The sequence below is a fragment of the Vulpes lagopus genome, chromosome 1 (genome assembly GCF_018345385.1).
Source record: "Vulpes lagopus strain Blue_001 chromosome 1, ASM1834538v1, whole genome shotgun sequence".
NCBI classification, from domain to species: domain Eukaryota; kingdom Metazoa; phylum Chordata; class Mammalia; order Carnivora; family Canidae; genus Vulpes; species Vulpes lagopus.
The window spans coordinates 77,131,216-77,143,503 of NC_054824.1; the positions used below are offsets into that span (position 1 = coordinate 77,131,216).

Sequence of the window (12,288 nt, forward strand, 5' to 3'; positions counted from 1 at the left end):
GGGTTTGCACTCAGGAAATCAAAGCAAGCACTAAGAGAGAGACCTTGGCAGGTAAGGGTGGAGAGGAAGGTGGGAGGTAGGGCAAGGAGGAATGGGAGGTTAGGGGTTTGGGGAAGAGTATAGAGTGCGAGGGGTACTAGACACCCAAGCAATTCCCAGGCAGGAGGGTCTGAACCTGTCCGAGGCAAGCATCTAGAGTTCACTCCCCAACCTTGCCAATTCTAGGTAGGGAATACTTGGAGAAGGCTGAACAGAACCTCCAATGATGGAGAGAGGAGAGAAGAGAAAGGGGAGAGAGAGAGAGAGAGAGAGAGAGTGAGAGCGAGAATGAATGAGAATGCTCCAAGATCAGGGACACCAGAGATGCTAATGTTGAGGATGTTTCCTACCTTGACTGTGATCAGAAATCAGCCCCAAGGAGCAGAACCGTCCCTCTCTCCCTTCCCTATCTCCCCCAGCGCAGCTGAGCCTCAGCCCTGCTTTCTTCCTGGGTGTTCACCCTGCCCGCAGGATCACCTGTCATCTATCTGAATGCATTTCGATGGACCACCAAATAACTTGAATGAAAACTTTACCACTCCTAAATACTAGCATGGGCAGAGGGATATTATTCAACAAAGAAAAGCATCAGTAACACCAAGTTAACAAGATTGTGAAAAACAAAGGAGACGTTATCACGTCTGTTCTAGGAAAATCTGTATCAGAGATAGGTAACCATAGCGGGCAATTTTACAGTGATGCAACCGATGGGAAAGGGTGTTTGGGTATAAGCAGCACTTGTCTTGTCACCTGTGGGCCTTACTGGACAAGCAGTTTGGGGATGAATCTCAGCTGTGGGCTTCATGACCTTGGGCAGGTCTCATACACTGGAACCAAGTAATCTACGGGGGCCCTTTGGGCAATGACACTCTCACACTCATTTACAAACCCCTCAAGGGCAGGGACCCGGTCCCTCTGCATTCCAGTCACCTAGCATAATGCCTACAGCATAGCAGAGAGGCTAAGAGCAGGACCCAGAGGTGAGGTGGACTTGCATTTCAATCTTTACTCTGCTACCAGCAGCGTGACCCTAGGCAAGTTCCTTTAACCTTCCTAAACCTCAATTTTCTCCCCAGTAGGATGGGAACCAAACTCTCACCTGCCTTATCAGGAAGATTAATTAAGAAAAGCCAAGTGAAGAGATTAGAAGCTCAATCACGGGTACTCAGAAAGATGATGAATCTCGAGCTTTACACCGTACAACTTTTACAGGCACATTTCATTCCAGTAACAAAATCTCTCTGATGTTTGAATCCTGTCCGCCACGTACCCAACAAGTAAGCAGCTGGCATTTCAAATTTTCCAGGTGGTTCTCCCTTGGCTGTGTTCCTTGATCTCTCTGGAACTACACCCTGAGCATTTTCCTTCTTAGACGCTTTAATCTTTTCTTATCAGAAGAGTTCATTTCTAGACCTGTCATCATTCTGGTCACTTGTTTCTAACTAATCGTTCCGTGTGCAGCCCAAAGCACTCACCTTTTATTAGGCGAAGCTGTCCACGGGATCATATAACGTCCAAACTGGTTTAGTGTGATTAAGGGGGTAGAGTCACTACAGCTAGTAAAAGTTGGAATATCCACAGTTTAAAAAATGTTACTCTCAAATCCTTTTTACATATTCTTTGGCAGGCAGGAACTGACATAGTAAAACCTATAATTTTCTACGTGAGGCTCCAGAAAAACTGACAGGCACAGGTGGGATTCATTTGTAAGCACAGGAACTATGGACTTTAATACTGATACAGTCATTCAGCCGGGGAAGCCACTGAGCCTGATAAATCCGGCCCCTCACTAGCTCACCTGACTGGACTGCTTATAAGAAAGGCTTTGTTCTTAAGGGAGGGCCTTGGAGCCCCAAACATCACAGCACCGAGACCATGCCTCACCCTTCCTGCCTTACCTCCCACCTGCCCTGCCAAGGGTGGGCACCCAGTTGGACTTCCTCTTTCCTGTCCCCTGGCTCTATCTCAGCTCTGCTTCCCGGCCGTCCCCAGGAACACCAGCTCCATCTCCTCTGCCTCGGCTCCGAGGACCACTGCCATCCCACTCCAACCACCAGGAAGTTTCCTTGCTCTGACTCCATCAGGACACTGTTATTTTGCTTCTTTGGCCCTGAACGTGGCCAGCGTGTGCCCTTCCTACAGGGGCCTGACTCCCAGCGCAGGGCCTCACCAACAGGAGGTGCGCTACAGCATTTCATCGATTCATCCTTGCAAGCAACAGAGGGACAAGAAGAAGAAAGGCCGGCAAAACAAGATGGCCTGCAGAGAGCATTCAAAACAGATGTTCTGGCTATGGAAAAAAATGGAATGGAATCTGCACCTAGCGGAAGGATCAAGATTCCAGCCACTCCTTGTTCTTCTCAGCACAAAGTCAGGTTTATCCGGGCTAGGAAGCAGTTCCTTACACCCCTGGGAACACACAGGAGTTAGGGGGAAATAAGACGTTGGGATGGACTCGGTCAGTGCTGTCCCACGCTAAACAGGAAAAATGATAGCACTGAAAAGTATTCTGGGGATCCCTGGGTGGCGCAGCGGTTTGGCGCCTGCCTTTGGCCCAGGGCGCGATCCTGGAGACCCGGGATCGAGTCCCACGTCGGGCTCCCGGTACATGGAGCCTGCTTCTCCCTCTGCCTATGTCTCTGCCTCTCTCTCTCTGTGTTACTATCATAAATTAAAAAAAAAAAAAAAAGTATTCTGCTAGTGATAGGATCGCAGGGGTGCCCCATCCGCACCTTTCTGCAGCTTAATGAAGCCCAGCTCCGGTCTAAGCCTTAGAGACTCACTTCCACTGCCTCCAAGCCCAGCAGGGAAAAGAAACTTGAGCACATCTGTTGGGACTCAAGGGAGAGCACCCACATCCAAGGGGGATGTACGGGCCCATTCTGACTGCAGGGGTTTGAGTGGAATCTCTTTGTCGCTCGTGTCTAGCCTTGGTTTTCATCTCTTTGCTTTACTCTGCTTTGGGCCCTTAAAATATTCCTACTTGGGCAAAGACCAGGCCGGAATTGGCAAGGGGACAAGCAGTCAGGTAGGCAGAGGCCGGAGCACTCTCCAGCCCTCTCCCTCCACCAGCAGGATGCCCTGCTTCTTTATCTTCTGTCCCTCCTTCGCCTTCCTCTTTCTCTGTCTCCTCCCATCCCAAGGATGTGGGGTTCTCTGCCCTCCATCTTCCAGTCTCTCTCCCTTTCTTCCTCTGCCCCCATTGGCTGTCTCTGTCTCCCTCCTGTCTTGGGCTGTGTGCATGTGTCTGCCTGTCTTTCCCCTCTCTATAGAAGCACGCCTGGGGGCTTCCTGTGTCTCCCCCTGTTCTCTTCCTCTGTCTAGCTGGCTCCTCTCTCGTGTGGCTTTCCTATAGGATACCTGGACCAGGAGCCCAAAGACTTTGCCGGTCCTGGCACTGCATTAACGAGCTGTGTGGTGACAGCCAAGTTATTTCACATCGCTGGGTCTCACGTTCCTCGATCACATGGTAGGCTAGATTAGATGGCCTCTCAGGTCTTTGACAGCTCAGATTTTATCACTGAACGAAACAGAACTCGGCGGACCCCCCAAAACAGTCACTGGAGAATCAAGCTGGGGTCCCCAATAGCACAAGCACCAGGGGGCGCCCGAGTCCCACTCAGAGGCTGTGGCTACGGCCCCAGACAAGGCCGATGCTGATGGAGGCTTTACTACCTGCCAGGCAGCCAGGGTGCTAAGCCTGTATCTGTATCTCACTCAGTCCGATGAGTCGATTCCTATTTCAGGGGGCACAAAGTGGAAGCACCAGAGGTGAAATGCCTGGCCCAGTCACACAGCCAAGGCTTGGGGGATGGGATTTACACTCAGGATGTCTGACTGCAGAGCCTGCATTCCTAGGCACCGTTCTGTGTTCTTGAAGCCACTGATGCTCGCTCACAAGCTCTCCATTGAGGCTGCCGAGCAAACATCTCTGGAGCTCAAATGTGCCCAAGAGTCTTGGATCTTGGACTATGTGGTTGTCAATTCTTTCCTCCCTCAAGACGCCAACTCTGACTTCTCATGCCTCTGCCTATAACCGTCCCATCAATACCCTACGGCCCTGCACACTGAGTGGCCCGTTCTGATAAAATTGTTCTTTAGATTTTTCGAACGGGTATGTCTTAGGCCATTCTAACGAACTAGGCATCTTGCCAGGACGTAATGCAGTGCATTTGTAGGCCGACTGCAGAACATGGAGCTTTCTGGATAACAGAGCAGCACCGGCATGCTTTGTGAGTGCTGAGGCTATGTCCCTGTATCCTCCACCTTGGCTCTAAATACCTGGGACCCTCAAAACTTTACCACCACCACACCTGTGGGCAGGCTCCAGCCACTCACTAGCAACTACTGGGTGGGCTGAGGGGAGGGGTAAATGGTGTTCACCTCACAGAAACAGAAGCTGGGGATCCTCTGATAATAATTTCAGCTCAAATCAGCAAATATAAAGAGACCCCCAGCTTCATATCAGATATAGCTAAGAGTGGTCAGGTGCACGGAGAAGCAGCAGCCACGGTTTCTACTCTCAAGGAGATAGGGAATAGATGAGATGCAACATGCAAAATAAAGCTGAGGAATATATAAAGTTCCTGGGGGTCAGGAGACCAAAGTCCAAGTCTTTCGCCCTAACTGCTCAGTGTGTTATGTCCAGAAGCCTTCTGAAGCACCAGCTCCACCATCTGCTGGGCACTAAGGACTGGCACAAGGGTAGGAGGTAAGCACTGGGGACTCCCTACCAGATTTGGCAGCCCTTGTTCCTCCACACTCTCCTTTGCATGTCTCTCCCAGTGTCACTGACGTGGGGAGTGAGAGCCTGTGTGGGACAATGGTGAGTGAAGTTATGTTCCAGAAGTGAGAGTCACATAGCCTGAAAAGAACAACGGAATTACCATCCCGGGGGGATTCAGTCCTCATGGAAAATCTGAACCCATCACATCCACCCGACGTCGTTCTACTTGCTTTTGCTCAGCGCCAACAACGTGATGCATGCAATAGAGATGAACTGATAGCGTCTCATTTCCAAAACTACTCTCATTTTTAAGAGCATGATGTAGAATGGCCACAGGTGTAGCTTTACTAGACTTTTTTTTCCCCCCTAGCTTTAGTGTTGATGTCATGGCGGCCACAGAAAAGTCTGGGAGATGATCCAAGTCTGGATGCCACCTTCCTGTTGGGGAGGCCTTTAGCCTGCCCCCTCTTGCAGCCCCTCTGTCCCTCCCCAGAGCTCATCCTGGAGGCACAGCCATGGATACAGCAGGAGGACAAAGAGGGACACGGCACAACCTGCAGCCTGTTACCCCCATGAGTCACTCCAAGTTCCCTGAAACAATAACACCCCTGTGTGTGCCTCTGGAGGCTGGCACCTCACCCTGTCTCAATCACAGATGGACTCCGTGCTCTCCTGTGCTCTGGGATGATGTATTTATCTGGACAGTTCCAGATGGCAGCAGTCGGCCACTGACTCATTTGCTTCTCCATTCCCAGCAGGCTCCACAAGGGTTTGGGAGCTGGGGCCAGCACATAAGTGCCCATCTCTCCCGAGGCTGAGGTGTCACCTTTGATGGCTCAATCACTTGTCCCAGACTAACAGGGTGGGGCAGGGGTGCCCACAACAAAGTCAGGGCAGCCCAAAACTGGAGACACTCTTAAAGGTTGGTCTACTCCCAAGACTGGTCACAAGGTGAACCCCCTCCCAGGCCGTCACAGCCAGGAATAGCATGTCCTGCTCTCCCTCCAGCCTCTCTCGGTCTCAGGGCACCCAGCCCTGGGGCCCTTCCCAACAGCAGCTGTGAAGGGGACCACATGCCAAAGACCTGTCCAGCTGGCTCACGGTGTCCATGTATATATTTCCATACGTGGCTGATTCCCCGGCGTGTGAAATGTTATTTTATATGACTTGAGATTATGTACTGGCCCCAGGAGAGTCTGATAGCATGAGTGCCCTGACCCTTGCCTCTCGCAGTGAAATCAGCAGGGAGGTGGTGTTAAGCCCCAACTGCAGTTACCAGCTCCCAACCATGGCACTCCCCATCCCCCAGAATATCAAAACTAGAACCCAGCTCCCAGGGGTCCCCAAGAAGACAGAGAAAATATGAGGGAAAAATGAATGGGTTATTTCATTCAAAGGCGTATTCATGGCAAGGCTGTCTTTTCATGGTCAAAACATAACCATTTCTTTATCATTTGCGGTAAGGGGAAAAGCTATGACTGATACAATAATGCAAAGAGAGAGATTAAGCCAGAAATAACCTCTGATCATTAATAGCCCGCGTTTTAAATCTCATTTGCCAAGTAAAACCTTGCCTTAGAATCCCCTAAAGGCCCTGTACCCCAACCACACCCCAACTTTAGCAGACCATCTGCACCGCTGATTGAGAAGTGAGTTCACCGTGTGCGGTCCAACCCTGACAGTGCTCAAATGGCCCACCCAGGCCCTGGAGTCATCTAGAGAGCTCATGACTGAGTGAGACCCGAGCTCTCCGCCAAAGACGGTGCCACGTAGCCGCAGGAGGTGCCCTGTCTCTGGCGGAGCCTCCTTGCCCACACCAGAGAGTGAGAAGGCCCATCTGTAGAGCTGCTCTGGCGAGAAGCATGCAACTACCAAGTCCAGATGGTGCCCGGGGGAGGGGGAGCGGATAAGGCAGCTGGGAGGGGGGCGCTGAACTGCCCTCTTCCCTCCTAAATCGGCTGTCTGGGCGCCTGCCCGGGACAGATGCCCTGGTGCGGGCGGTGGCCCCTTACCTGCTGCACGTCCTGCTGGAAGACACAGAGCTGCAGCCGCTGGTGGAGACGCACCTTGCGGTGCTGCCAGATGCTCTCAAGCCGCCGCTGGTGGTGCAGCACCTCGTGCACCACGTCCAGCACCTGGTGCACTGCCTTGGAGTAGTTGGCAGTGGCCGTGAGGGACTCCGAATTCCCGGGACTCAGGGGTCGCTGCAGCACATCCAGCAGGGCTTTGCCATCCTGGCTGACCTGCAAGAAGGAAAGGTCCAGTCCAGGGAGTCAAGGAGCAGGCAAGGCACAGAGAGGCAAGGGCAGGGTGCCTGGGGACCCCTCGTTAGGGACACTTGAGAAATATGCCAGCCAGAACTGCCCCGGCGCTCAGCCCATGGCCTGGGGCGGGGGGGGGGGCATCCTGAATCCTGGGATTGGGGAGCAGCTCAATCAGTGTCTCTCTCTTTCTCTCTCCCCCTTAAACCCAGCAGGGACTCGGCCTTGTTCATTTGTCCCCAGCGCTTAGAACGGTGCCTGGTCCGTCATACCTGATAAGGATTTTGACTGATTCCCTGAGCAGGTCAAGCAGCAGCACCTCATTTCCAAAATGAAGCAAATATAAATTAATACCATAAACCTCTCTCCCTCTTCTTCACCGCCTCTATCCAGCCCTAAGCTTCTAGATGTGCGACCAGAGGCAAGTTACTGGACCCCTTTGGGCCTCAATTTCCTTGTCCGTAGAACAGGGGCAGTAAAGGGACAACCTCCCGGAGCTGCGGCAAGGGTTGAGCGGGTTCCCCGCAGCGTGCCCAGAATAGGCCCGGGCAGGGAGGACTGGCTCCCGGTTCTGTTCTCACCATCAGCACCTTTATCATCATCATTGCTCTCTCTCCTGTCTTCCTTAATTCCTCCTCATTTTCTTTCTTTTATATTTATCCTTCTTTTGCTCTCCTTCTCTATAACGTCCTTTTTTCCTCCTGAGAGTGCTAACAACCCCCTCTTTCCAGAGCGTGCAGGGTAAGGGACCCACCCCTTGACTGGAGGTTCAAGAGCGATGCTCTTGCATCCCTCCCAACATTCGCACTCAGTGCTGAGACCAGTGGGGGTCACATCCCCTGTCATTCCTTATTGGAATCCTGGCACAATGAAGGGCACCCGCCTCTCTGTAAAGGGGCATCATCTGGTCAACCCCTGTGGCTCTCCAGTGCTGGCGGAGGACGTGGGAGAGCATGCGGCTTTCCAGTTGAAATCAGTGGTGACCAGGGAATTAGGGGATTTTAAGGCCCTCAATTAATTCGGTTAACGATGAAGTCAAAGTTGGCTTGGAGTCGAAGTGGCCTTTTCCTTCTAGCAAGGTGGGGAAGTGGGTCTGCTCCTACCTGCAGCCTGTGATGATGACCCAGGAGCTGTTTGCTGTGCTCCGGCTTCCCCTCACCCCTCCTCGGGTCCTGATACTGGCTTGCTGAGGGTTCAGCAACACAAAGGCATGTTACACCCTGTTCTCGGGGCAACAGAAAAGGTGTGGGGCCAGGGCGAGGGCTGAGGAAGAGGAATACTAGGTAGAGAGTTCTGTAGCTGAGACAGGAGAGGAAGCCTGGCTGGAGGAACACGGCCAACCTAGGGGACTACCACTACCCACCCCATCCCACCAGGCCTGCCCCCTCCCCCCGTAAGGCACCCCCAGGGCAGGGCAATGGGAGGGGCCGCGTCAGTAATACGGAGGCAGCACCCTCCAGAGATGTGAATGAGACAAAGATCCTGCGGCCAAACCCAGGAGAGCTCTCCTCAGGGAACTCTGGGCAGGTGCTGTCTTTGGCAGCGCTCTACATCCAGGGCGGGGTGCTTAGAGACCGAAGGCCACGTCCTAAGATCCAGGTCGCTAGGGCCCCAGTCCTCTGCTGCAGTGCACATCTGCACGAGGCAGGGACAGCCCGCTGACCTCTGAAGTGGGCTTGGAGGGAATGTCTGTCCCCTAGCGCTAGGGCCTCAGAAAACACTGGGAGAAATCCTGGGTCTCTCTGTGTATTGACACGGACACCCCCACAAGTGTGAAATGTGTAAGTGTACCAGTAACCTCACTTGTAGGCTCTGTGTTTATGTCTTACAGGAGTAAATTTAGAGATTCTTGACCTGTGGGCAGGGGCACAGGGCACAGTTCTGTTCTCAGAGAAAGCCCTCGGCCATTTGGATCCAGGCTGATGAGATCAGATTTGGCTCACGAGTCCTCCTCCCTGCCTCCTATACTAACAAAACCTGTTCCTTTTTTTTTTTTTTTTTTAGCACTTATTACTGTCAGGCCCAGGGCCGCGCATGTTCCATGTGCCATCTTTGTGATCCTTCAAGCCACAGGCCAGTGTTATCACCTTCATTTCACAGAAGACAGTGAAGCTAGAGTATTCAACTTGCCCGAAGTCACGTCAATAAGCAGGGGGGCCGAGAGGCAACCTCAGCTCGGACTCTGGCAAAAACCTTTATCCTCCCCCACAAGCCCCCGGTTCCTTGACTTCCGCATGCGTCAAATTTGCCCCGTGGTAATATTTAATAAAATGTAGGTTCCGGGTCCCACTTGTTGACGTTCCGATTCAGTCTGGGGTGGACCCAGGAACATGCAGCTTTACCCACTTGGGAAAGCACTGCCCCAACTCTCCTTGCCCCATGGGCCAGATGTGAATTGGCTTTCCCCTTCCTCATCCGGCTGCCTTAATTGCCCATTGCTTTATGTCCCTCAGCCTCTTCCTCAGAATCCACGCCAGTCAACTCATCCACTTGTCTATGTCCACACAGATGCCCCCACATGCCCCTTTCCTTTTCCTTGGAAAGCAAAGTCAAGAAGCTTCCGCCCCCTTCTTAACTTGAACCATGTGGCCAGCCTTTGATTTTTCCGAAAGAGTCTTAATTTGTCCTTCACATCCATGGCGGCTTCTCACTCCTGTAAACATTTATCTCTACCCCATGGTGAGTTCTCCTCTGGACTTTCTCGTGAGAACATTGGTATTTGTTGATGAGCTGATTCATAAAAGGGGCAGCAGAGCTGGTGTGTACACACCCGTTCACCAGCCAGAAAGCAAACTGAGGAGCAGAGCCTTGCTTTCTTATATTCGTCTTCTAGGGGAGAGAGTCTGGTCTTCACACATAAGGTGAGGAAGGTTTGTGTGTGTGTGTGTGTGTGTGTGCGTGTGCACATGCACACGTGCAACAAGGTGGCGCCTGCTGATGGCTGCATTGTTTCTGCTTCCTGGCCGGAGACCTCATCATTCATAGATCAAGGATCTTAAAGATGCCTCCAAAGGGAGAGAAGATGCCTCCAAAGGGAGAGAAGAGGCCTCCAAAGGGAGAGAAGATGCCTCCAAAGGGAGAGAAGAGGCCTCTCTCTTCTCCCAACTCCAACCCAGTGCTCTCGCCACACACCCACACCCACGCACACCCGAGACCCCTGGGTGTCCTGTCTAGTCCTCACCTCTGTGTAGGCCTGGGTCACCTGCTCGTACAAGGACTGGTGGTGGTGGATTGCCAGCTCCAGGTCCTGCATCTCAGAGGGCAGGCCACCCTCGCTGCACATCTTGCACCAGGCGTCCACTCCTGACAGGAACTGAAAGGAGACAGCAACTGGGTCAGTGTGGAGCACGGGGGAGTGGGCAACAGGCAGATTTCGTAGAGCCGGCCAGATTCCTTGGGAAGAAGCATCAGGACCTCTGGGAGCCTCAGGGACCACTGCAGAGGATGGAGTTTTTTCTTTAATTCTACAAACACACCAACCCCCTGAAAGAAGTCAGACAAAGCACCTCTGCGAGAAGTGTGGTTTCCACAAAGATGACTCTTGAGAAACCGCTGGGGTGGGAGCCATCTACGTGTTCGACAGGCTAATCTACACACTGGCTAGAATGTGTGGGAACAGCTCACCACATCACATGGGTACCTCAGAGCCTCTTGTCCTATGCACGCTTGTCCTATGTGCAGTATAACCGGAATGTTGTCACACACATATAATGGGTTGTGAAGAGGAACAAAGAACAGCTCATACGAGGCCATCAGGTACCCCAAGGAACTTGCAGAGGCCGTTCCCACTGGTGGTGGAGGTTAATGCTGGATGAGATTCCCACTGTTGGGTCAATGTGCTCAGGGGTGGGACAGACTCCACTGTGCCTATGGCAGCGCTGGTTCCTGGGATGTGACGTATAGATGGAGATCTCAACAGACATAAAATTATTTAAAAATTAAAATTAACAACTGTGGAAGACTATGGGTCTCCATGCACAAAAGGTGAGCTAACTGAAATCACTCGGATTTATTAGGTGGAAAAACACACCTCTAAAATGCAAATAATTCTTCACCCAACAGTCTGGAATGGTTCTGTCTGTGATTCCTCTCGCCTGGGTGCACAGCTCCATTTAAATTAATTGCCTAAATGCCTTTTTATCTCGTTGCTAGAACAGCCCATATGAGGACAATAAAGAGCTGCCTAAATAAATGCATAATAGCCTTGAAAAAATAGCCTTGAATCTGTTGTTTGGTGTGTGTTTGTTTGTTTCCCCCAGCTAAAAAGAAGCATGGTTTATGAGTTTCCCCGAAGGACTAGAAATACCTGAGGAAATTGCATTAAAAAATAGATACAAATAAAATTGGTCTTGATCCCAAGCAGTCCAAGTCAGGAAACATCAACTAGAAGCTGACTCCTCCAGCTACTCTCGGTTCTGGCATTGCATTTTCTGCAGCTGCTTCAGTTCCAGTCCTGGTGTCCGTCAGTTTGCAGTCCCTGGCCTGGTGGCTGTCCGGGTTGATTTTTCATTCCGTATGTCTTTATCCCATTAGGTCATAGCTTAACAAAACTGGAAGCCTGCCAGGTGCCGTCCAGCATCAGGTTACATACACTTGCTATCATCTCAGAAACTTCTTTGCTCTACCAATAACCATTTTACAGAGGCACCTGAAAGCAACTCTCCAAGGCCCTTGGGATTTCTCTGTAACGCCCTACCAAGAGTCCTATAGCAGACCCCACAGAATGGTTAGTTTAAGGAGAGGCAGAAAGGGAAGTACTGAATCTCCCTTGCCAATCTGGACAAACTTTGAACAAATTGTGCAAATGGTAGGGTTGAAGAGAGAACCCTACCATTCGACATGAATATTCTCCTGGTCCTAGGAGTGAACTAGTCATTAGCAGTCACTACCACCATCATCCTTAAAAAAAAAAAAAAAAAAAAGGCCTAGATGCCTTTCAACGTGTGGGGCCCCTGACTTATGACTCAAGTATTTCAGTCTTTGGGAAGTCTCAGGTAGAAACAGACACGGGTGAGGGAAATACAAAGATACCGAGATACTGTGTTGAACAAATACAGTAGTCATGTCTAGGATTTTAAAAAGCACAATAGACACCTTACATGTTCCACCTCATTCTTATAATAGCACTGTAAGGTTTATGATTATCTTGCATTAGAGTTGAGGAAACAAGCCCAAAATGGTGAGGTGACTTGTCTAAGAGTTAATGATTAGAACCTACACGTACCTGGCTGCAAAGCACAGGCTCTTTCAACTATACCATGC

General features: G+C 51.3%; 1 protein-coding gene across 21 annotated transcripts in view; it reads right to left on the reverse strand.

The window, feature by feature from the left end:
* Window positions 1-12,288, reverse strand: part of KALRN (kalirin RhoGEF kinase) — a 661,253-nt gene that overhangs the window by 368,402 nt on the left and 280,563 nt on the right. For all 21 annotated transcript variants that reach the window (XM_041763076.1, XM_041763066.1, XM_041763054.1 and 18 more), the window contains exons 8-9: window positions 10,208-10,339; window positions 6,778-7,008 (exon numbers count right to left, since the gene is read on the reverse strand). In XM_041763076.1, coding sequence (XP_041619010.1) covers window positions 6,778-7,008; window positions 10,208-10,339 — 363 coding nt within the window. The remainder of the gene's footprint in view (window positions 1-6,777; window positions 7,009-10,207; window positions 10,340-12,288) is intronic.